This window comes from Ceratocystis lukuohia, assembly GCF_044167205.1.
Source record: "Ceratocystis lukuohia strain C4212 chromosome Unknown Supercontig5_pilon, whole genome shotgun sequence".
Lineage (NCBI taxonomy): Eukaryota > Fungi > Ascomycota > Sordariomycetes > Microascales > Ceratocystidaceae > Ceratocystis > Ceratocystis lukuohia.
In genome coordinates this window covers 1,275,626-1,299,620 of record NW_027263524.1, presented here as the reverse complement: position 1 = coordinate 1,299,620, position 23,995 = coordinate 1,275,626, and the positions used below count along the sequence as shown (strand labels likewise).

The window sequence follows — 23,995 nt, the reverse complement described above, 5'->3', positions numbered from 1 at the left end:
GTGCGTGCCACGCCTCTTTATTGTCTCTCTTCTCGCAACTTGTTTACTTGAGCCTTAACCTGCCTCTTGACCAGCATGAACATGGTCCCACTAAAAGGCAGTATAAGCTCTGTGGCTGAAAAAGAATATAACGTATAAATGCGTGCAAGCAATAATGCAGGTACAACTCTTATCTGAGTGGAGACAAGCACACTTAATCGGCACCAAGAATGATGAAAAAAAAAAAAAAAAAAAAAAAAAAAAAGCCGATGACAAACAGGCAAGCAGAGAGAGAGAGAGAGAGAAAGAGAGAGAACAAAAGACCGTTCCTGGTCAGTGCAGCCCCAGAAAGCGAGCAACCCGTCTGCCCCTATCTTCTGCCGGTCTTGGTCTGCTCAAATTCCTATGCATCTGTTGTCATATAGCCGTTTGCTTATTAGGGTTGAACATGCCAAGTTAGGCCGTCGTAACCCTTAAAGTGATAGCCTACCCAATATAAGCCATTGTCAGTACCCAAAGAAGACGAAAACAAATAATCAAAGCTTTCTTCAACTAATCGACTTGGTCCATTGTATAGCATAGCATAATCCCCGCCTCCACATGAAGAGAGAGAAGATTATCAGTTGTATTTCATGCTATAGTTCGATCGCGAGGACAGGGCACGCGTAGAACAATTCACATATATAAGTTCTTGGTGTTGTAGTCATGATATCTATATCTTTGCCACCTGACCCCAGAGCCGGTGATGATCTAGAGAAAGCTTGTTGTACTTCAATAAACCTACAGCTGCTGCTGGTTGTTGTTGTTGCTGGAGCTATATGTCCTCCAGGGAGTAGAGAGAGCAGATCCTGCTCAGTTGCAGAACTAAACAAATAGCTCGCTTTACCTTACCGCAGCCTGCCCAGCGAAACTTCATGCCAACGAGGCCGCACCCACGCATACACGAACCACACAAGCCAAAAGCTAGCCCTTGCTCGGAAGCGCTGGGCAAGGTAGACTGAACCAAACAGCTCTTGTTTGTTTGTTCTATTTAACGTCTACCTACAGGTATTTCACCGTAATACGACGGGGGCGGTAGAACCAAACAGCTCGTGGAAATGATAACAAACAAAGCCTCCTCTTGCTTTCTTTTCTGCCAAGTTTTCTTTTTCCCTTTTGTTGGCCCGACGAAGCTTGTCCGTTGCCATTACGACAAGGTGGAGCACATAACATAATGATAATAATAATAGTAATAAATGCGATGCATTACTATCACATGCAAGTTTGCGATTATACGTGGCTGGAAAAGAAGCAAAGAAGAAAGACAGAAAGGAAGAAGACGCAACATCATAAGCACATAAATCATGTGGCTAACGGGACTAGAACGCGCTATAATTACGTGACAAAAGAGTCATCCTAATGCTGCGACAAGGACAAGCTCTTCTCTTGCCACCCTGTTTGTTGGCTGTTGGGCTGAAGATGTGGCAACTATATTACTGGCTGGCGTGATTAATAAATACTATGAGCCAGCTGACCATGTACGTAGCTAAGCTATGTGCAGGCGAAACAAAGGTCGGACGGATGCCTGAAGCAGCAAGACGGTGGTAGATGATGTCGTTACAGTGCATTGGAGCCCCTGAAGAACGTAAGAAACAGACAGAAGCGCCGTTGCAGCGCCTGCAGCGCCTGCAGCACTGGAAAGTAAATTGGATGTATTGCAGCCAATTGTTGCTAGATGGGCACTATTGACTAAACTTTAAGCTTTGCATGGCAATGGCAATGGCTCTATTTTGTACCGGATATGCTGTGTGCTCAGAGTTTCCGGATAAAGAGAGGAAAAGCTGTGATTAAACTCGATAAAGGCAATCCTCATCACGAGCGCCTCTTCGGGCTGCCCTGTTGCTGCGATTGAAAAATACCGAGTCTGAAGAATCAGGCCTCATTTGGATATAGATATCGCCAGTTACATACGCCATAGACACTGGGGCCGCTGTGAGTTGAGTCAATTGCTCAGGCTCGCTTGACACAAGCCGTGACGAGAGGGAAGCGGACTGGTACATATTGAACAAGTCACTAGACAAGCTCTCCTGAAGGGTAGGAGTACTTGTGTAAAAAGTATTATTGAAGTGGGGTATGATGTGGATTCGAAGGTTTTATCATGGGTCTTGTTCCTGCTCTTCAGGTGATTAAAAAGAAGGCTGTAAATAGGGCTAAAACTCGAGCTCTTGAAACCATGGGACAGGGGGAGTCATACATGCATCATTAAGTGAAAGGAAACGGTTAGGCAACAAAACTGCAAAATAAAGCAAGCAAAAGCACGGATCAGTAGAAGCAGCTCGAAGGCTGTGGAATATGCGAGTATTGTTTGCTGTATACTTTGTTGTCGGGGGATAAGAGATTAACAAGGTAGAAAAGGGGGTGGTTCGTCTGGTGTACAGACCGCAATTTGGCTCTGTTCCTGGGACTCTGCCAGCTGCTGCCGGCTGTCCGCTCTGCTCCGAGCATCTGCGCTGCAGCATCGCATTGGGGCTTCCTTTTTTTTCCGCCCCGCGGGGCTCTTTGTCCATTCTGTCTGCTATTCTTCACATATCGGCAGCTTTTGAGCAGCATTCCTTTTTTCTTTTCTTTTTTCTTTTCTTTTTTCTTTTCTTTTTTCATCCGTGGTGTTAATCCACAGACCCTTGGCAAACAGATGCCCGTTTTTTTCTTGTTTCTGTCGTGATTTTCTCATATCTGTCCAAAAGAAAAGTTGCACACAAGAAAGAGAGACCAGTCAGGCAGGGCCTGTGCCTTATCGCACAGGAAAGATGTGGCTTTCCATTCGTCGTCCTGATCATTGGTTACCATTGGATCTGCGGGTAAAATAGATTTGATCCTTGATTTTGCTTTCATGTCCTTATCAAGAGAGGGGTGGCTCAAAATTGGGCGCTAGTCGTCAAAGCGCCCGCAAAGAAGCAATGCCGCCGTGCTTGTTTCTTGCTGATTGAAAATGCCGTCTAGACCTTCCATCCAGCGCCTTTCCACGCTCAGTGTCGCATAAATTCGGAGAGCCAGGCTTCCTCTGGTATCCTATCCTTCAATTGTAGAACAGAAATAGCCAAGCAGCAAGAGATGTGGACAAAAAACCACTCAACATCCAAATCTGCTGTTGGTGAGAGGGCCATCAACCAAAACACGAACTAGAGTGAGATGAGAACTGTACTTCCTTTCTTGCGCAAGATATTCCTCCCATTCTTCTGAGACAAGGCTTGTGTTCCCCGGCATAGCATTGAGGTAGGCGTTTGACAAGTGACTGAGGAGTAACTTGCTCTAGGGAGGTCTCCAAACAGTTACCACCACCAGGACAAGTGCTACCACATATCGCCAGGCACAGGAAGCACTCAGTTTCTGCTGTTTTTTTTTTTTTTTTCTTTTCTCCTTTGCATCTGAAACCCTACCTCCCATTTCTCACGCGGCCCCTTCCCCCTTACAACATGCCGACTCATCTTTACCAGAAATGGCTAGATATGAAGGTAATGTGGAAATCAAAGAGTCACATTGAACCAGAGTTTAAAAAGCCATCTTTTGCTGAACTGCTGACATCTTTCTATGTGCTTCTGTCTGTGTCCTGTCCCATCCGCCTCCTTGACGCAATAGTCCTCCTGCAAATCCTTCCCCGTGTTCTAATCTACCGAAATCAAGAATGTTTGCCAACTGTGACCGTGACCCTTGCTTGGTTGGTCCTTTGGCCGCAACTACGTAATAGACCTGTAATAGGCGTTGCCGAAGCCCATACTGTGTGCGTGACATCTCTCTTTGGGTGGAAGACCTACAAAAAAGGACAGCGATAATCGACCCTTGTTCTCTTCACTAGAGTCACGATCCAGGGGGAAGTGTTTGCCGGCCGAGAGAAAACGGCGTTTTGGAGAGAACAAGGGGGAAAACTAAATACACTCTGCCTTTCTATTCCTTTTCTTCTCAGTGCCTGTAATGCGATTCTGGCGAGGATATGATGTCAATTGTTCATAAATGAAGTCATAGTCACTTGTAGACTTTTTGGTAGGAATGCAAGTAAATAATGGCTATGCTGCGCGGGCGTCATGTGATGTATACAGTACAGTACAGCGATGTGCAGGCCAGGCCCATGCACACATGGACATGGGATGTGGCACTGTGTACACGTAGATGCTAGAACTGCAGAACGCGTTGTACTTGGCTTGGCGCCTTTCTGCAGGCAAGTGATTGGTAGTGAGTGGCCTGGCGTTTACTAAAAAAAGGCCCAGGTGGAGGCAAAAGGGCTAGAGGCAGAAGGCCACTTGCTTTGTTGACCACTAGCTCTCACCTAGATATAGGCCGGATGTCTTTGGTAAGCCGCTGCCTCCGCTTTCTGAGACAGGGCCAGGCTCTCTTCTCCGCCCCCTTGTGTTGTGGTCGGCCGCACTTTCCTGCAAATCAACAGTCTGTGGAGCGGTCCAGCTATCCTTTGCTCTTGCAGGAGAACGGCTTGAGGCCGGCTTCCGGTCGGACATGACAAAAACTCCCCAGCCCACTGTTCGCATCCGCGATAGTTGTTACATGCGGGTGGGTATGCATGGCATCGTCATATTTCGCTGTTAATCGAACTGTGGAGCCGATTTCACCATTCCATTGAGCCTTTTCGCTCGTCTCCTCCTTGGCCACATGGTATGGTCGCCGCCTAGTTGGAGCTAGCAAGGGCCCAAGTTTGCGAGGAAGCTGTTATCTGGAGCTGAAAACTGAGCTGTCTTGGGGTTCTTTTCAAGCGCTAGCTTCTTATCGTCAGTGGTAATGGCGGGGGTTTTTCTTTTCATTGCTTGCTGGGGATTAAAGATGTAATCAATATACTTTATGGACATGCGTTTTTACCTAATCTGTTAACGCGGCTTTGTATCTTTGTATGTATCATTGTACAGCACACCACAGCACAGCCCATCCAAGCTTAGCGAGAGGAGGCGAAGGAAGCCCTATCAACACGGCGATTGCTGGCTACTTTAACCACGCGCCATCGTCTTGGGCCTAGACCGTCCGTCAATGGGGGGGGGCTCTTTCCTTGCTGCTGAACATGCAGATATACAAACGGCGAGGAGTGCGAAATGGAAAGTCACGGCTGTCAGGATATCACGGCGTAATATCGTCGTGGACGGCTGCCATTTCCGGCTTCGTAAGCTCATACATTGTCTCGAATGTTATCGGTCTTGAACGGAGCCCGAATTACCACTCTAACGCCAACCATTGCCTTTTAATTCTGACACATATGCAGAGTAAAAGGGGCTCTCAAGACATTGCGAGGCTAGTCGCAGCCATAACCACCATCTTTTGCAGCAGAACACATGGAATGCTTTGTTGTTCTGTAGGAGTAGGGGTAGGTGGGTAGCTAAGCAAGCACCTTTGGCTATGCTATACCTTGCGCATCTTTCCTATCTGCTCTTTTGTTCTGTGTTTTCTTATCATATTGGTATGGCTATTTGGCTATTAGTTCCCGCCCGCCTAGGCTGCTAGTATTCCCTTTTTTTTTTTTTTTTTCTCTTGCGTGCTTTATGCTTGAAAATTTTCTTTTCTATTCCATTTCCCTTTCACCGCCTCTTGCTCTTTGCATTGTACGTCTTGTTTCGCTGCGATTGGTGTCCCATCCATTGCAACATCCATTGCTACTCTTCCTGTGCCATTGATCTAACAGGCATTGATTTATCTTTGGCCAAAACAAGCAACCAGGACAAGGGGAGGTGCTTTTGTCAAACCAGTTAGGTGATGGACCTGGTCTCAGGGAGAGAATCCAATGACTGAATCCTAACACAGCTCCTAGTCTTGGTCTCCAAGTTTCCTAAAAGCCCTTCTCCAACAGATCATCAGCGCAATTGTCATCCAAGGGTACAATGTACAACGTACCATATACTTGAGTGGAATCTACCCGTAAGTGTAAGCATACTCTCTCACTTGCTGTTGGGGAGCTGGCGTAATCGACGCTGGGAAGCATAAGTGAGGTGAGTTCGTTTCAGTTGGCAATCACGTCGGAGCCGATTGGGGTTGATCGATCTGCGTTCACTGTCTTTGGCAATTTTACATGATGTTATGCACTAATTATCAAGGTCTCTAATTCTCCTGATTCTCATGGCAGACACTGCCGCATTTCTGTGGGTATGGGACGGACGGAAGTCGCTGATAAAATCGGGCAGTGGCCCTCCGGGCTCCCACCCACGAGTTGCTGCTGCTTACAGACACAATGGAATGGAATGGGGCTCATGAGCAGCGTTGCTTCTGCGACGTTCGCCTGTATTCTGCGTACTAGCAACTAACTGTATTATAGCATTGAAAGTAACCGCCCAATGCTGTTTGGTACACGTCCTCTAGTCTTACTCTTGTAAGACGTCCAGGCTTCGCTGATTTTGATTGGGTCCCCCATATTACTGCGAAACCGTGTGTACGTGGACTGGCGGGTGGTACTGTATACGCTCAGCACAAGGCATTAGATATCAAGGCTCCTTTGTAGCAAGTGCGGTTGGTCTGCAAACCCCAATGGCCCAATTTCAGGCCAAAGCATATGAGACATGCAGGAATACAACCACTAAACTGTCTCACCGCCTTTTTTGCATTTCACTGCAATGTTTTACTTGGTACTTGGCTTGAAAGGTTGCTTTGAATCTCGCCCTTCCACTGTTTTCGTCCGATCAAGTCTTCAAGGCGGCTGTTGTACTCATTTGCCGTATGGCTTTGTTTGACGGAATGGAGCGGGTATGCTGGATAGCACGAGGACAGAAGGTTAGATTAGATTGATAATACGTGTAACCCTAACGAACCAGCCAGTACGGCTGAGCCCCGCATAAGGCAATCCATCAACTTCTTTTTTTTGCCTTTGCATGCTCTTTGGCTTCATGACTGACTCCGAAAGCTGAGCGCTAAAACTCGCCTTGGTTCTTAGATTCTCTTAAAGCCGGAACTTCACGCCGTGAACGCTTTTCAGAATGTCCGCTGCCGTCGTTTCGCCTATCAAGGTTGTTCTTTTGGACATTGGTATGACTAGCCCTTCTTCCTTCTACCTAGAGCCATTGCCATCACAGTCACGTCACAGCCTCAACCTCAGCCACAGTCACAAGTCGCTGGCGCTGTCTTCTGACCAACCAACAGCACGCGTGGGTAATGGCGACATGCGAGACTGTATCTAGCAACGCACACTTAGAAGTGAATGACATCCGTCTAACGTCAGCCAGAGGGAACCGTGTGTCCGATTTCATTCGTCAAAGATGTTCTGGTGAGTATTAATCTCTGGGCTTGGGTCTTGCCGTTCGTCGCTACGATATCTGGCTGGACTGGGGGAAGCTATGTTTGCAATGAGTTACACATAATCGCTCGCTAGCCGATCATGCAAAGCTCACCGCTTGTTATGTACCCAACCCAACCAGGGCCCCATCTCCCTGGCAGATTAAAAGCCTAATCGTTGTCTAACATGTGTGCCAGTTCCCCTACGCTCTGAACGCTCTTACCAAAGACCTGGACTCACTTTGGGACACTGAAGCGTTTCAACCCTACAAAATTGCTTTCCCTCCCGAGTACCAGCAGTCAAAAGAAGCCTTCTCGGCCCATGCCGCTGACTTGATTGCCCGTGATGTCAAGATCAGCTATCTCAAGAGTCTCCAGGGCCACCTCTGGAAGGAGGGCTACCAGAAAGGAGAGTTTGCAGCCCCATTGTTTCCCGATGTGGCCGATGCCATTGCGCGTTGGAAAGCGAGCGGCCTGCGTGTCATGATTTATTCCTCGGGCTCTGTCCCAGCCCAGAAGCTGTTCTTTGGCCATACGAATGCGACTCCGGCCGATTTAACGGACAACATCAGCGACTGGTTTGACACAGTCAATGCTGGGCTGAAAAACGAGCAATCAAGCTACGAAAAGATTGCGGCAAAATACTCATCTGAGGCTGCTCCTGCTGAGTGGCTATTCCTCAGTGATAATCTAAAGGAGGTTGAGGCTGCGCGTGCTGCTGGCATGCAAAGCTTACCTGTTATACGCCCAGGAAACTTGCCTTTGCCTGTGGAAAATGCTCTGTCAGCTGAGGCAATTATTGACTTTTCCAGTATCAACCCTACTGAGGCTTGAGGATAGAGAGCGCTTAGGAGCGCCCGTTTGAGCCATCGCCTTCATACTTGTTCGTCGTGGCACACAAACTTGGGGTTCCAATTCCTGTTTTTTTGTTTTTTTTCCCCAGTTCTTTTTTCATCAAGCATGTAAGCTTATCCTGATGTTGTGTTGTGTCTTTGTCTATAGACAGCTTAGCTTGGAACTTGGTTGACTTTGGAAGAAAAACATGCCACCTACAAGGCAAACCCGGGTACATCTTCCCATGTACTTGCATGCAAACGTGGCGAGATACTTACTATCAGCTGTCAACCATATTTCTGCCATCGACATAGCATGATGTGGCTTACATTTCTTTCCCATACTAGTATAACATTACTCTGTACCAAATGTATAATGAAAGTCCGGGGCTTGGTTGGATATCACATGGCCTGTTAAAATCCTCCATTTCATTTTTCTTTCCCATGAAAGTTGGAGCCTGATGAAAAGCGCAGTGAAACCCCAAAGAATGATGCAACCTAAAATCATGTGTACGTGTATATGTACGTGTGTGCATGCACGTACACATGCACTCGTGTATAACTGCGGGTTTCTTGTGACTAACACAAGGCTTCTTTAGGTGGGGGGCCTAGGCCACAGGGAGACGCCCGGCCTCTTGATGATATACTTTTACAGTTGTGCGTAGCTATGTTGTTTCTCATATAGTCCGGAGTCGGAGTTAGGCCTAGCCTAGGGGATGGCTAGGCGTTCTTAGGACTGCTTGCCAACATGAATAGCACGATGAACTTGCATCTACTTACATACGGACGCTAGGAGCTAAGATAGATAAATGCTCATTTTCCAAAGTGACTTTGGCTATTGGCGGTTATCGTTACTAACGGGATTTAGCTACTGATTCCCTACCAATATTGCCATGTAAATTAGATCTCAAGCTTTGTATGTATGTACTATTTAGCGTCTACCTACCAATACGACGGCATGTTCTGGACGGAAGGGGAGTTGGAAGATGTCGTCTTCCGACCCCTCCTCCGGGCAGACAGCAGTTGCAGGTACTCGTCCTCTTCGAAATACCCCTATGACTTTTGAGGGTCCAGCCTTGTGGCCAGGAGATTTCTCCGGAAGACGTTGCCCCAAGGGCTTCCCTGCTGGTTGTGTGGTTGTGTTTCCAGGATTGGTTACCTGGTTCTTTTTGGCCTTTGTGTTTTTCAGTAGCTTGTCCGTAAACCTCTGGCCCCACGGCCTTGGTAAAGTCCTGCACGTCCACATGTGTCCTCGTTCTTTCGGCTGGTTGCAGTGGATGCATTGAAGCCGCCATGGTATTGGTCGAAGTCTCCATGTCCCGTCCTGGCTGCCAGGATGTGCCCCAGTTCCGTTCTGTCCAAGCCTTTGTAGCCCGGCGCTCGGAACGGGGGGCTGCATGGAATGTCCTGCAGTGGGCGATATCCTTTTTGCCCTTCCCACCATTTCTTCTGTCAATGATGTCCTGGGAGGTACTGTTTCGCTTTTGCGGGTTGTGCAGTCGGTCGACTACTCCTTGGTTGTCCAGACATATCCAGATTTCCTCGGCGTCTGTGTGCATCACGGCCCGCTTGGCTGCTTCGCATGCCCCGTACGCTTCTGCGTCTGCAACCTCCACCCATTTGCCCAGAGCACTATGTCCTGTTTCCAGAGTGGTTCCGTCCATGGTGGTGACCCATCCTGCTCCTGCGTTTCCCTTTGCGTCTTTCGAGCCATCAGAGTATGCTATGAGTGTTCCTACGGTGGCCATGTCCACCTCCTCTCTGTGTTTCTCAGCCTCTTTCTATTTGCTGAGCCCCTTTCGAGGGGGCATGCTTGGTCCTGCGACTGTCGGCTTCAGTGTCGTGTGTGTTTCCATTCTCGCCGGAAGCAGTATACGTAGCCTTATCACGACTGGGTTATGCGCTGCTCCTCGCAGAGTATGATCTATGTCCAGTGTATGCCAGCATATGGCTTCCCTTCTCCTTTCGTCCTCCCACAGGAGTTCGATCGGTGGGAGGCCTGCTGCGTGGTGCAGGCACTCTTTTGGTGTCATGCAGTACATGGGCAGGGCTGCCCTCAGGCAGTTTCTGATAGAAGAGTCTCTGTTTACTTTTTCTGTGAAAACAGGTCAGCAGATTCTTGAAATTTTCCAGGTAGCAGGCAAATACGTAGGTAGATTCTGAAAATATTGCTGGTAGGCAGGCAAATACGTAAGTGGATTCTGTAAATGTAGCAGGCAACCAAGTGAATACGTATGTAGGTTGCTATTTAGTAGGTAACTATGTTGCCTATTTCAAGTACTTGCCTGTTATGCTGAGCACGTCACACCCTGAGGTGTTATACGATTGGATAGTGTAGGCAAAGGAAGAGGGAAATAGTGCTTCTGGGGGGAAACTGCCTAAATTTTATATTGACAACACAAGTTGCACTTTCCCAGCTTGATTCCATTTGACTACACTCCATTCAGCTCTTTTTAACCTACACAAACTTTGCTGCCTGTCTTTCCCCCTCTTTTCTCTCCTTGCACCATTTTCCCTTGGACTCTCTCTTTTTCTCTTTTTGCATATGCTTTCAGTGTTATATTTCGATTTCTTCTCGCCCCCCCCCCCTTGTTTTGTCGATGAGTGAGCTGAGCTGTCATCAAGCTCGCTTTTTAGCTGCTACAAAAACATTGGTAGCAGCAAATCCAGCAGTATTCCCTCATAATTTCGCCCAGCTCAATCATTTGGGCTTAGTTCATCATCCTGTAAGCCCATTAGCTCATGTATGGTTTATTTCTTTTGACAGAAAGTATCCCCTCTTCTCTTCTCTCTCAATCTAACAACCAAATCCATAGCTCTCAAAGCTTCCTCAAGCTACTAGTACCAACCTGCCGCCTCCTAGTGATAAAACCCGACCAAACTCCCTTTCTTCGTCGTCTTGCTTAGGGGAGGGTTTTACTTTTCGCCATGACCAAGGCTAGCTCACCTCCACAGAGGCATGTGAGCTTGAGCTCGTTCCTAAAGTCGAGTTTGCTATTTTGAACGTAGCTACCGATGAAGAAAAGCTGCAACCGCCATTGACAAAATATCTCACGGCCTTTATTCTGAAGGCTACAAGTGAAAACGCGTCCGTTCGTGTTTGTGTGATTCAATCCGTCTATAAACTACAGATGTTTATTAAACCCCCAACGTAAGCTACTGCTATCCAGTCTCCCAAACTGAACATCACTCAATGCTAACAACAATATAGGATTGTTCTACTGGTAGCTTCCCTCTTGGATCAGCTCGTGAAAGCTGAAAGTGCAGTTTTGAAGCAGCTAGACGTTCTCTTTATCCGCCGCAGCTTGCCTCGCCTGCTACCAGAACAACGTCATGATCTTTTTCCAACCCTTCTTGTATCAATGGCCTGAGAGAAAGACATCAAGTTTGCCTCTATAATGTTCAACTTTCTTCTCAGAATCTTGCCTGACATCAAGCTTCCCTCTCAGGACACTGTCGAGGATAAGGCCCTCAGGAAGGAGATCGGCATACAAGAGTCTGACGCCCAAGTTATTTCCAGATGGCTTGGCCTAGTCTTGCTGCTCAGAATGCCTGCAGGGGATAAGGTGTCTCAAGAGAAAGTTGAGGCTTTTAACGCCATGCGGGCGTCGGTCCTAGAACTCCTACAGCCATGGAGCCTGGAGATGGAACTCCCATATCGCCAGATCTCATTGACAAAGACACACGTGATGTCACTCCTGTGGTGACCCACCCTGCTCCTGTGTTCCCCTTCGCGTCTTTCGAGCCATCGGAGTAGGCTATCAGGGTCCCTAAGGGTGCCATGTCTACCTCCTCTCTGTGTTTCTCTGCTTCTCTTTCCTTGCTGAGCCACTTTCGAGGGGGCATGCTTGGCCTGGCGACTTTCAGTCTCAGTGTTGTGTGGGTTTCCATTCTCACTGGGAGCATTCTTCATAGCCTTAACATGACCAGATTGTACTGAGCTCCTCTCAGCGTATGATCCTTGTCCAGTGTGTGCCAGTGTATGGCTTCCCTTCTTTTTTCGTCCTCCCACATGAGTTCGATTGGTGGGAAGCTTGCTGTGTGATGTAGGCACTCTTTTGGCGTTGTGCAGTACATGGGTAGGGCTGCCCTCAGGCAGTTTCTGATTGCGACGTTAACTCTTTCCGTTGCAGTTTTTGTCGTCTCAGTTCCCATCCATGCACTCGATGCAAATAGGGCTTTGCTCAGCGCACACGCTCGGGCTGTGTTCAGCATGCATGTTGTGTCTGCTCCCTTGTAGCATCTGGCCAGGTAGGTATCTCAGGCCGTTGGCTACTCGGTTGATGCTTGCTGTCGTTCTTTCTACGTGCCCCTTGAAGAGTAGGTTAGCGTCGATGTGAAGCCCCAACCATCTCATTGATTTCTTTGTTGGTGTGGGCTTCACCTCTCCCATTCCTTCGATTGTGACAGATGGGTTCTCGGTGATCCTCCTCCTGCCTTTAATGTGCAGGAGTGTTGACTTTCCTGGGTCAAGGTCTAGCCCGTTCTGTGCCGTCCATTCTATCACTGTTTCCATCAGTGATTTGATTTCTTGGCAGTTGTCTTCGAAAGATTGGCCTCTAACTACCAGTGCTCCATCGTCTGCGTATCCTAGGAGGTTTGGTATCCTCCTGTAGATGGGAGCCATGAAGAGCATGTATAGGACGGGCGAGACTGGAGAGCCTTGTGGGAGGGAGCCTCCTACTCGCTCCGTCGTCCAGCCTTCTTCCGTTCTCATGCGTGCGGTCCTTCCCTCCATGAAACTTCTGACCCAGCGGCACAGTTTGGTCGGCCATTGGCTCTCAGTCAGCTGTTGTTCCATTCTCGCTGGTTCAACCGCATCATATGCGCCCTTGATGTCGAAGGTCAGGATCGAAGTGACTTTTTTCCAGAGCTGTGCGTCTTCTATCCTTCCGCGCAGTTCGATGAGGAGGTCCGTGACCGCCCTCTTCGGTACTGCGCAGATGTAGTTCCTTGGGATGATCCTTTTTTGGACCGCCTCTTCTGCTAGCCTTCTCGCCACAGCTCTCTCCATGCCTTTTCCCAGGGTGGGCAGGAGCGATATGAGTCGGTACGATCTGGGCTCGTCGCGTGGTCGTCCAGGTTTTGGGATCACTACTAGGTCTGCCTCTTTGAAGATGCTTGGGTGGCTTCCGTTCTCCAAGCAGAGGTTGTACAGCTTCGTTATCATGTTGCCTAGCGGTTCCCATGCCCTTTTCCAAACCTCGTTTGTGATGCGGTCTGCTCCTGGGGCCGTGTTCGCAGGTTTCCACAGAGAATCTCTCACTTCCTCTCGGGTGAGGGGTATGATCTCAAGCTTTGATCTGATTGGAAGACAACCTTCTATATGCCACGTCGCTGCAGATCAAGTAAACGCGCGATATAGACCTACGTAAATGTGCATTTTGCCTTTATACATATTACTGATAAGAGAGAGAGAGAGATCCTGCAGGATTCTCCAACGTACCCCATGCAGTGCAGTGCAGCTAGCCATATAACGCTGGCCTTACCAACGCACTGCATGAAGTACCTGTAGCTGTCCATCTGCCGTGTATTGTACACGGGAGAGGGCCAATCCCGGAGTGATACGTTTGGCTTGCCACTAGTGGTTCTTGGGCTCAGCTTATATGAGAGCTTGGTGTGCTTCTAATTCGAGGCGCTATTTTAGACATGTCCTTTCATGCAATAGCACTCGACCTTAAGTGGGCGTGCGTGAGGTACCCATAGGCTTGTGTTACCTTACTGAGAGTTTGAAAGTTTGTGTGGCTGTTGACTTGATGTAATCTCCAACACTAAAACAGAGTGTTGCACTGGCGACTTGGAATTAATGAGGCGCCCTCGAAAGGGGCCCGGCGGCCATTTAGTTGAAGCGCTGGACTGAAACAATGAATGGGTAAGTGAACCTCTGTATTGATGATATATGAAAAAAAAAGAGGGGGGTGTTGTTTAGGCCGACTAGCCTAACGCCACCATAAGGGTATACCAAGGAAAAGGAAAGCAGGATATGCGAACAGGTGGAGGGCGACAAAACAAGTACACAAAACAGATAGGGTACAGAACTAGACAGTTATGTGTTCCGAGGCTTGTTTAGGACAATAGAGAAGTTGTTTCGGGTTACCCCGGGATTCAGCTCTTGCTTCAAAAAGACAGCGTTGGGGCAAGAAGCGAGAGAAGTTCGCTGCCAGAGCTGATAGATGAGCTTGTTTGTTTTCTTCTCGCGAAGCACGGAGAACCCGAGGGATGTCATGATCTCGGCTAAGCGCTCGCTGGTAAAATATCGTGAGTTATCAACACAGCTGCGAGGTAGAACAAGAAAGAGAGCTGGCAACATGCCTTTGAGTGATGCTTCATAGTCGATAGATGGCTGACGTAGAAACGAAAGTACTCGTCTTAGCATGTTACCTCGAACTGCAGCATCAGGAACAAAATTGACGACGAGACTAAGCGAGAGTACATCGAAGCGGTCGGCATTTGAACTTGGGAGTGGCCGTTCCATGAAATCTTGCTGTGTGATTCCTGGCTCTTGGCTGTTCAAGTCAATACACACCATATCAAAACACCCGCTTAATGAGCATGCATTTTTGGTGCTCAAGGCCCCGACCTCAAGCATACGAAGCCGTGGGGTTTCTTGTAGTTTGTTTGCTTTCTTATTCAAGCCAAGCCATTCTAGAAGAACCACCGATGAATCACCGCCCCGGTCTTTTCTCTGGCCTTGTAAGCTGGCTTTTTGGTATTGGTCCAAGCCACCCAAGGCTTCGATTTCGGCCGCAATTTCAGCTGCTTTAGCTTTATCACCCTGTTTTGCGGCTAGAGTCCGCGCTTTCTCAAGTTGGTGATGTCTGTTGATGACTGTTCTTGACGCCTTTCGTGTAATGGAGGCAGTAAGCGGTTTGAGGACTGGCGGCCGGCCAGCGCTGAGCCGAACCTTTTTGGATTTGGCCATGGCATATGTGGAATTATGAGAAAACTGAAGCTTATATGACGAAGGACCTAATAGCCAAGTTGATATGGCGAATCTACCAACTCTATCACACTTCAGGGATCGTTGTTGACATGATGATGGGTAACTTTTTACTGGGTCTTCGTTATCGATAAGATTAACTTTTGATATCATATCTTTAGCCTCTCATATATATCTACACGTGATTAGACGCCACTACTATCAAATGATGGAGCCCTAAATAAATGCCCCACTTGGATGCCCACTAAACTTGTGCAAAAACTGCTGGAATTTGTGTGGCGCAATATCAATATTGAACTTTGATGGAAAACTTTTTGAAACCTTTGCTATCGACCCTTTCCTAACCAACCAGTTTTGCCAACGACGACAAACGACATCGACATAATGGCCCCCAAGGATTCCAAGAAGGGTACGTGATGCCTCGACAAGTGCTGTCGACCTCTCGACATCTACACAAATTACAATAACACCCCCCCGTCGAACTCTACGAAGCCAAACCGACCGATATATGCCGAGTCTGAAATGATCACTATATGTCTGGGAGGACATGGCTTCGAGGAGAGCAGTGATGATGAGTGGTTAGGACTCACTACTCACTTGCTAGACGCAGCCTCCCAAAGCATCATGCAGCAGCAGACTTTGCGAGTTCTTTGTCGATAAAAAGGGCGATTGCTGATGCTTTTTTTTTTCTGAATACAGCTGCCAAGGGCACCAAGCAGGCCAACGCCGCCGCCAAGGCCGCCCTTAAGGGTGTAAGTCACTAGAATTGTCTAACACTACCTTTGCTAGCAACTACGGATACTGACTGCCCTATAGGTTAACTCGCACAAGGTCAAGAAGGTCCGCCACAGCACCATCTTCCACCGCCCCAAGACCCTGGAGGTGTCTCGTGCCCCCAAGTACCCTCGCAAGTCGATCCCTCACGATGTCCGTCTGGATGAGCACAAGATTGTTGTTCACCCCCTGAACACTGAGTCTGCCATGAAGAAGATTGAGGAGAACAACACTCTGGTCTTCATCGTCAACATCAAGGCCAACAAGGCCCAGATCAAGCAGGCCCTGAAGAAGCTGTACGACATCGACACCGTCAAGATCAACACCCTGATCCGGTAAGTTTTAAATATCTCTGCCCACGATGTTGCGCGAAGGACTCATTCTAACTTGCACCCAATAGCCCCGATGGCTCCAAGAAGGCCTACGCCCGCCTGACTCCCGATGTCGATGCTCTTGACATTGCCGCCACTAAGCTGGCCCTCGTTTAAAGCGGTGGCTAGTTAAAACTAGGGGTGTATGTGGAAAACATGGCAATACAAAAAAAAAACAGATAAATCTTTTGTTCTTGGAACTGGGACTTTTCATATGGGTCATGACTACGGAATCAAAAATACAAGGCGTTCTGAAGCAACTTGTTTTATTCATAGAGCGCTCATACTTTTTTGTATGAGTAACAGGGCAATGGGAGTTTGGGCTTTTCTTATTTCATTTGGTCATTTTCATGTTTCGTATTCTGTGATTGACCTACAAATTAGAAATTCCCCCTTCCTAAGCCATTGTAGCACGTAGCGTAGCCTCTTGTCATTTTGTATCCTTGATGTTGCTGTCATGTCTAGAAGTGAAATGGAGTAGTATATTGGTACAAAAATAATTACACAGCCTGAACACTACTGTCTCTGGCTTTTGGGCTCTTGGTATCTCTGCTGGTCTTATCTTTAAAGAGATTTTCTTTTTTTTTATGTTAAACCCCAAGTCGTACACTGAAGCGAAGCATTAGTAGCTGCGCTGGTTCAGCCTTGTCGTCAATATGCCTATGGTTGTGCAAAAGGAGAGCCTAACACCGCCTTTCCTGTGACAGAAACGAAACGCTGAGACCGACTAAACAAACGGTAAAAGCTGGATGTGTTTTACTTGCGCATGCTCTCCAGATGCTTCATCGTAAGGAAGTTGATGTCAAGGAAACGCTGCACACAGTTGGTCATGCACGTCTCCTCAGCGCGGTCAAGACTCTGGCTCTTGATGGGGCCGCTGATACATTTCTTCCAGCACATCTCGGTCAGGGTATGAGTGGCTATACAGTGTGTTAGCGGCTTGTTAAGACTTGATGTTGTTGTATATCATCTTTCTTGGCATTGTAGCTATCTATGCAAAGCGACGGAAGAGGTACAAAAACTGCTACATAAGAAGCAAGTGTATACTTACTAGTCTGGATGTGCGAGCGCTGGCTCTCACCCTCAAGGAAGTGACGGAGCTCCTCCTTGTCCTTGTCGTTCAGCTTCGACAGGTCGGCATTATCGATTTTAGCAGCCATTGTGACGGAGAAGCTTCCACGTAAAAGAAAGGAAGGAAGAAGAAAAAGAAAGTGTGATAGGTTGAAAGAAGAATGACTCGGGGGCTAAGCTGGTGATAAAAGCGGGTGGTGAGAGTACATGCTTCAAAAATTTCGCGAGGTAGACTAATGCAGCTTTGCTGAGTCAGCAACATTCGCAGGAATCCAAGCACTGGACATCTGCTTCATCAAGACGAGTGGGATAAGACGTATACTTCAAAAAAAAAAAATTTCCACGATTCAATCTTCTATTCATCTAACACATTTTCCTGAAAATATCTACCAAGGGAAATTCTGCATGCAAAGCAAAAAAAAAAACAGGTGAAAGAAAATACCAAAGAGCAAAAGGGCCAACAGAAAGCCGCATGGTTCCCAAGCTCCGGTCATAGAGCACACGACGACAAAAATAGATGAAATAATGGAACTATAACTGTAAACAAAAAAAAAAAAAAAAAAAACACTTGCGTTCTTCTCGAGTCTAAATGTACCGCAGACGTTTAGCAATGTACACCATAATGATTGAAATGATGACCATAAAGCCCATGATTCCAAAGAAAGGCCCATAGCTAGCTGTGTCCCTCCAAGGAACCTGTACGTTCATGCCAAACAAACCACTAACCAGGTTGAGGGGCACTAGGATAGATGCGAGGAAAGTGATCTTGCTTAGGGCTTCATTCGTGGCCGTGCCCTGCGAGATGCTGTTGACAGTAAGCTGGGTAAGGTACGAATGATGCACACGAGAAAGCATCTTTTCAAAATGTGTTAGATTGCCAACCATGGTCACCACATGGTCCTGGATGTCACCCAAGTACAAGCCAATGTCCATGCGAGGCGTGACCTTGTAGTTTTCGTTGCAGCGCTTGGTGAAGCCTCTAAGGACATCAGCCTTACCACCAAGAAGGCGAATTAGTGACGTCACATTCCGCCTAGTGGTGACAACTGACTTGAGAAACTCGTTTGAATCCTCATCGTGAATGATAAAGACGGAATCTTCAATACCGTCAACCACACGCTCAAGCTTTTTAATAACAGGGGCAAAGCTATCAACAATATCATCAATAAGGGCATAGCAGATCCAGTCACTGCTGAGAGAGACGAAGTCCTTCAGCAGCGCAATGCGACGTCTAACGTGCGAAGCGTGTTGGTTAGGGGAGAAACTGAAACTTAGAGTGCCCTCACGGAAGACAATAGCATATATATGCAACGGCTCATATTCCTGGATACCTTCCTCGTCTGTCACAGCGTTGAAAGAGCGGAAGCAGACGAAGTAGTAGGCGGGGAACAGCTCAATCTTCTCACGAGATTCCTGGGTAGCGATATCTTCATGAGTCAGAGGGTGCACGCCAAACGCCTTGCAAATGGCGTTAATTTCATCAGGGCTAGGACTGTTGACATTAAGCCACCATACACCATCTGACTGCTCAGGAGGGATCGCAAATAGACCACGAATGTCTTCACCCGGAATGAGCAGATCACACAGCTCGGGGGCATGGATAGTGGATTCCCAGTTAGAGGAGAAGAAGCTAATGCGGGTGTTATCGATAGGAGGAGGTACAGGGGTTCGGTTATCGGTTCTAGGATTGCCATCTCCAACATCAGGAGAGTCGGCCTCAGTCTCAGCCTTAACGTCGCCGTCACAGGAGTCCAAGGGATGAATTCCAGTGTCATTCGGCATAGTGACACCGGCAGTCGTCTGTGAAGTGTTGTGGCGCGAAAGACCAGCAGTCTCATTGTCCATGGCAGCCTCTTGTACCTGGCGCTGGTTGTTGATGAATTCCTCCAAGTAGTCAAAGTCGATGTTCAACTGGTCCTTATTCTGTACAGGGAAGCAGACATCTTCCTCTGCAGTCTGCACACTAGCGATGCTAGCACGATCGTCGATAGTACGGGGCCGGCTACGATAGCTGCGAGTTTCAACAGAGCTGCCCCGGCTTCGGCGATCGTCATCATCATAGCGAGGGCGAGAAGGATCAGAAAAAGACATTTCACGTTCCCGACGCCGAGCCTGAGCAAAGGCCTTGACAGAATTGGGGGGCGAATGTGTCTGAGACGAGCCAGCGGTCATGCGACGGCTGCGACGAGAGGGAGATAGACGGCCAGCAAGACCATCATCATCACTGTCACTGACGGCTTCCTCGGTGAAATCGCGAACGTGTATATTATTAGCGGGATGCTCGACCTGGGACTCGAGCTCAAGATTGCGAGAGCCATATAGAGTATCAAAAGTCCCTCGACGAGAGCGTTCGTTCAGGCGTTGTGGAACAGGGGACAAACGGCGGTGGTCGTCTAGCTCCAACATAGGAACAGAGAGCGTATTGTCGTAGGCGTCTTCGGGGTCGGACATGGCGGCGTAGGAGTGTAGGTAAAGCTCTTCAAAAAGAGAGCAAAGATATCAGGACAAAGAGTCGAGACAAGAGTTAAGACCACCAAAAAGGAGAAATACTACCGCCGCTGTCTAGAAATGCAGACAGAAGATAAAGCTCACTGGCGAGAGTTGAAAGAAAGATGTTAACAAGATCGAAAAGACCGCAACAAGATACTACAATTGCTTAGAAACCAGCAGCCATAGTGAAATGAGCAGGTAGAGAGAGAACGCCCTTCTCGTGAGCGCAAAAAAAGACGCTATGGAAGATCGATACAATAATGTAGCGAACGACCTTATGGAGGCTTCTTGTTCACTCCGCTGTAGACCCAGAAGCCAGGGTCGAGGCGGGAGTTGGCGATAGTAATGGCTGCCAGAGTGAAAGCCGCCAACCTGACGGAAGAATATTTAAATTAAAGAAGAATTGAAAAAGAGCAAATAACGCAGTGGCGATGCAGAACTAAAGGAGATAGAACAGTGATGATGCGCGGACAGTGATTATGCAGCAAAGAAAAAGATGGTCCGTTAATTGACGAATAGAGGCGTCAGATAAGAGCAGGGAAAGCTAGGAGGGATTAATCAAGTTCGAGATGGGAAACGAGAAAGGTCGGCTGTTTGTCGGATGTGTGCAACACGAAGCATACAACTAGAAAGAAAGGAAAAGAGAGAAAAAGAGGGAGAAGGAGAGCGACGAAGTTAACATGTAATTCGTATAAGGGGGGGGCATAGAAGATAAGAAAAAGCTCATAGTAGCAGTTATTTATCGTGAAAGACACATCCCCTAGCAACTAAATGATTGGCGGATAGTTATTGTGGAGTCGCTTGCTCTTTTCAAGCAGGGCAAAGAAAAATGGGGCTAACAGAAGAAAATTTCAGTGGGTCCCACCGTTGAGAACGTGGTGCTTCCTTTTTAGGTCGTAGTGTTCTTGTGCTCTTTTTTTGTGGCACAACCAAAGTTCTAATTGTCTAGGGTACATAGCAAATAGGTATCGGAAGTAGTGGAGGCGTTTGTACTATATACTGTGGCACTGAAGGTCTCAAGATCCAAGTTCAAATGGCGTGCAGGTGTCATAGACACTAGGAAGAAAAAGAAAAAGAAGGGAAGGAAGGAAGGAAGGAAGGAAAATATGCGTACCCTGGCCTAGCTGGCCTAAGACGTTGATGTTGGACTTCAAGCTCACATGCTTTTTTGGAATTCACCTATGCAGCAGCCACGACTTGGCCTGGGCTGGATTGCATTTTTTTTTGGCTAGTGTACTCACTAGTTAGTCTATTGCCCCTTATTCTGTTCTTCTGCACTCTTTCTCCTTTTTTTTTTTATTTTTTACTAGACTTTCATCTGAAGAACTCGGACAAAGTAACAAAAAAGTACCTCAGAAGTTGTTTAGGCAATGGCTGGCCTCAACCTTAAAAAATCGAAAGAGGCAACTGCAGAAACACCCTCGTTAACCGGCTAATCACCGGCATACAACATCACTGATACATAACCAACCACCAACTAAGAGCTAATAACTGCGAGCTAATATCACAAGACAAGACATTCACGTTATTAAAAATACGTCCAAGGTATAAAGGGAAAGGAAAAAAAAAAAAGCTCTACTATAAACACATAAAATATACAACACCCATTATTCCCAGCCATCCTAAGCATATCAAAATGGTTAATGTTCCCCCCTCATTCTGCTATTTCTTTTTTATCTATCCATTCACATATTTATTGGATAGGCACCTCCAACACTGCCACATACCCTCAGAGCCATAGCTCTCTCTTCCCTCTCCTCAGCCCCTGTCAATAGTAGCCGCTTGCAACTGTATTTATATCCTGCACTGTCTTTTATTTTTTGTCTCCTCACCATGACTCTAGGTTGGTCAAAACACACGCCTCGTTGCCACGAGGAATCAACTGTCCAATCCGATACACCTTCTGGCCGGCTGCCTCAAGAGCTGCATATGCCTCATCCGCCTTTGAAGCATCAACAGCAAGAATCATACCCAAGCCGCAGTTGAAGGTACGGCACATCTCAATAGCAGGTACATTGCCAGTCTCGCGTAGCCACTTGAACACAGGAAGACGTTCCCACGATTTCAGGTCGATATCAGCAGCCAGGTGATCAGGCAACATGCGAGGAACATTGTCAATGAGGCCTCCACCAGTAATATGTGCAGCGCCCTTAACAAGGTCCTTGGAAAACGCCTGTAAAAGAGCCTTGACATAAAGGCGGGTAGGAGTGAGCAGAGCCTCGCCGACCGTCTTGGTCGGCTCCCAAGGAGCAATGTCCTTGTATGTGAGGCCACTAGCATCAGTCACAATCTTGCGTACCAGCGAGAATCCGTTGGAGTGAACACCACTGGACCCCAGGCCCAGGAGAACGTCACCGGGCACCATAGTATCCAGTTTTGGCAATCTCTTCTCGGTAGTGACAATGCCAATAGCAGCGCCGGCAGCGTCGTAGTCTTCTTCTTGATACATTCCGGGCATCTCAGCTGTCTCTCCGCCAATCAAAGCACAACCTGACTCTCGGCAACCAGCGGCCACACCTTCTACAAATGCTGTGGCCGAAATAGGATCGAGCTTGCTGCAGCCGTAGTAGTCTAGGAACATGAGAGGTTCAGCGCCCTGTACAACTAGGTCATTGACGTTCATGGCAACTAGATCGATGCCAACAGTATCATGCTTTCCCATAGCATGAGCAATCATCAACTTGGTGCCTACGCCGTCAATAGCACCAACTAGAATAGGGGCGCCAGGATAGCCGCAGCGGGAAAGATCCAGCTCACCGCCGAAACCGCCAATCTCGGCATCAGCACCGGCACGCTTAGTCGAACGAACTGCAGCCTTGATACGCTCAACAAAATCATTGCCACCGTCAATGCTCACACCAGCTTGAGAGTAGGTCATCTCAGTCTTGGCCTTAGTGTTAAAGGCACGGTGGGCAATATCCTTGCGGTAAAACATGCCGTCAAACTTGATGAGCTTCATGTTCTCGTATACTTTGGCAACGGCAGCCTCCAGAGTCTCGGCAGTGGCATTGGCAGCGATAACGCGGCCACCAGCAGTCTTCAACTGAGAGCCCTCCATGATAGTTCCAGCATGGAAAATGGTGACGTTTTCAGGGCTGGCCTCAACCGTCATGGGAGTTCCCTTGGCATACGAGCCAGGGTAACCACCCGAAGCAGCCACGACGGTGGCACTGAACTTCTGGTCAACCTTGAAGTCAACAGCGTCAAGGTAGCCTCCTGTACAGGCCAGCATGACCTCAGCCAGATCAGTATCGGCAGACAGAAGAGGGAGTACAGTCTGAGTCTCTGGATCCCCAAAACGGACATTGTACTCCAGAACCTTGGGGCCCTTAGGGGTAATCATTAAACCCGTGAATAGAACACCAACAAACCGACATCTTTCTTGGCGCAACCCCCGAATGGTGGGTGCAAGAATGTCTTTGTTGATAGTCTCAAGCAGAGACTTAGTGGCGATGTTAGTAGGGGCATAGCAACCCATGCCACCAGTGTTAGGGCCCAAATCACCATCAAAAATTCTCTTGTGGTCCTGGGCAGCAGGCAAAGACTTGAAGGTGTAGCCGTCGGAAAATGTCAGAATGCTCAACTCCTCACCAGTTAAGAACTCCTCAATGACGACTTCGCTACCAGCATTTCCAAAAGCACGGTCAATCATAATATCTTTAACAGCAGTTCTAGCCTCGTCCTTGGTAGTGGGAATGATGACGCCCTTGCCGGCAGCCAGGCCAGTAGCCTTGATGACGATATCATGGTCAATGCTGTCAATGTAAGCCAAGGCCTCGTCAGCATTGCTGAAGTTCTTGTAAGCAGCAGTGGGGATATTATGACGAGCCATGAAATCCTTGGAATATGTCTTACTTCCCTCCATCTGAGCAGCTTCCTTGGAAGGCCCAAACACGGGAATGCCAGCCAAACGGAATGGCTCCTCAATCCCCTCAACAAGGGGAGCTTCAGGGCCGGGAACGACAAGCCCGATGCGCTCCTTCTTAGCAAACTCGACCAGGCTGGTAAAGTCACTGGCAGAAATCGACGTCACATTGGTAGTTTTAGGGCAACCGGCAGTACCACCGTTGCCGGGGACAGCAAAGATAGCCTCGACCTGGGGAGAGTGGCTAAGCTTCCAGGCAATGGCATGCTCGCGGCCGCCGTTACCAACAAGAAGAACCCGCAGAGACATGACGGATCTGAACGGATAGGGAAGAGGGGAAGAAGAAAGATAGGAAGAGGAGAGAGAACAGGAGAAGACAACTTTATAGTAAAAGATGACCTTCGCGGCTTTGCGCTTGCGTGCTTCGGATCAACTGCAACCA

The 23,995-nt window shown here is 48.0% G+C and overlaps 8 protein-coding genes across 8 annotated transcripts; 2 read left to right on the top strand and 6 right to left on the bottom strand.

Moving 5' to 3' along the window:
* Positions 1-6,914: 6,914 nt before the first annotated feature.
* HOO65_050317 (Enolase-phosphatase E1) lies at positions 6,915-8,043 on the top strand (the record flags this gene model as incomplete). The annotated part of the gene is made up of 2 exons (XM_071003453.1): positions 6,915-7,082; positions 7,408-8,043. 2 exons carry the CDS (start codon positions 6,915-6,917, stop codon positions 8,041-8,043), a joined length of 804 nt encoding a protein of 267 aa, XP_070858376.1.
* A 930-nt stretch (positions 8,044-8,973) lies between these two features.
* HOO65_050316 (putative double-stranded RNA/RNA-DNA hybrid binding protein) lies at positions 8,974-9,790 on the bottom strand (the record flags this gene model as incomplete). The annotated part of the gene is made up of 2 exons (XM_071003503.1): positions 8,974-9,164; positions 9,202-9,790. The coding sequence occupies 2 exons, from the start codon at positions 9,788-9,790 to the stop codon at positions 8,974-8,976; spliced, it is 780 nt and encodes a 259-aa protein (XP_070858375.1).
* Positions 9,791-12,186: 2,396 nt separating this feature from the next.
* HOO65_050315 (RNA-directed DNA polymerase from mobile element jockey) lies at positions 12,187-13,212 on the bottom strand (the record flags this gene model as incomplete). Its single annotated transcript, XM_071000845.1, has 1 exon — positions 12,187-13,212. The coding sequence occupies one exon, from the start codon at positions 13,210-13,212 to the stop codon at positions 12,187-12,189; it is 1,026 nt and encodes a 341-aa protein (XP_070858374.1).
* An 876-nt stretch (positions 13,213-14,088) lies between these two features.
* Positions 14,089-14,964, bottom strand: HOO65_050314 (nucleolus protein; the record flags this gene model as incomplete). Its single annotated transcript, XM_071000844.1, has 1 exon — positions 14,089-14,964. One exon carries the CDS (start codon positions 14,962-14,964, stop codon positions 14,089-14,091), a length of 876 nt encoding a protein of 291 aa, XP_070858373.1.
* A 402-nt stretch (positions 14,965-15,366) lies between these two features.
* Positions 15,367-16,244, top strand: HOO65_050313 (60S ribosomal protein uL23; the record flags this gene model as incomplete). The annotated part of the gene is made up of 4 exons (XM_071003495.1): positions 15,367-15,391; positions 15,682-15,734; positions 15,799-16,091; positions 16,157-16,244. The coding sequence occupies 4 exons, from the start codon at positions 15,367-15,369 to the stop codon at positions 16,242-16,244; spliced, it is 459 nt and encodes a 152-aa protein (XP_070858372.1).
* Positions 16,245-16,883: 639 nt separating this feature from the next.
* On the bottom strand, positions 16,884-17,287 carry HOO65_050312 (Mitochondrial import inner membrane translocase subunit TIM8; the record flags this gene model as incomplete). The annotated part of the gene is made up of 2 exons (XM_071003563.1): positions 16,884-17,047; positions 17,179-17,287. 2 exons carry the CDS (start codon positions 17,285-17,287, stop codon positions 16,884-16,886), a joined length of 273 nt encoding a protein of 90 aa, XP_070858371.1.
* Positions 17,288-17,783: 496 nt separating this feature from the next.
* HOO65_050311 (putative metal ion transporter C27B12.12c) lies at positions 17,784-19,649 on the bottom strand (the record flags this gene model as incomplete). Its single annotated transcript, XM_071000843.1, has 1 exon — positions 17,784-19,649. The coding sequence occupies one exon, from the start codon at positions 19,647-19,649 to the stop codon at positions 17,784-17,786; it is 1,866 nt and encodes a 621-aa protein (XP_070858370.1).
* Positions 19,650-21,516: 1,867 nt separating this feature from the next.
* On the bottom strand, positions 21,517-23,862 carry HOO65_050310 (Phosphoribosylformylglycinamidine cyclo-ligase; the record flags this gene model as incomplete). The annotated part of the gene is made up of 1 exon (XM_071000842.1): positions 21,517-23,862. One exon carries the CDS (start codon positions 23,860-23,862, stop codon positions 21,517-21,519), a length of 2,346 nt encoding a protein of 781 aa, XP_070858369.1.
* Positions 23,863-23,995: the final 133 nt, after the last annotated feature.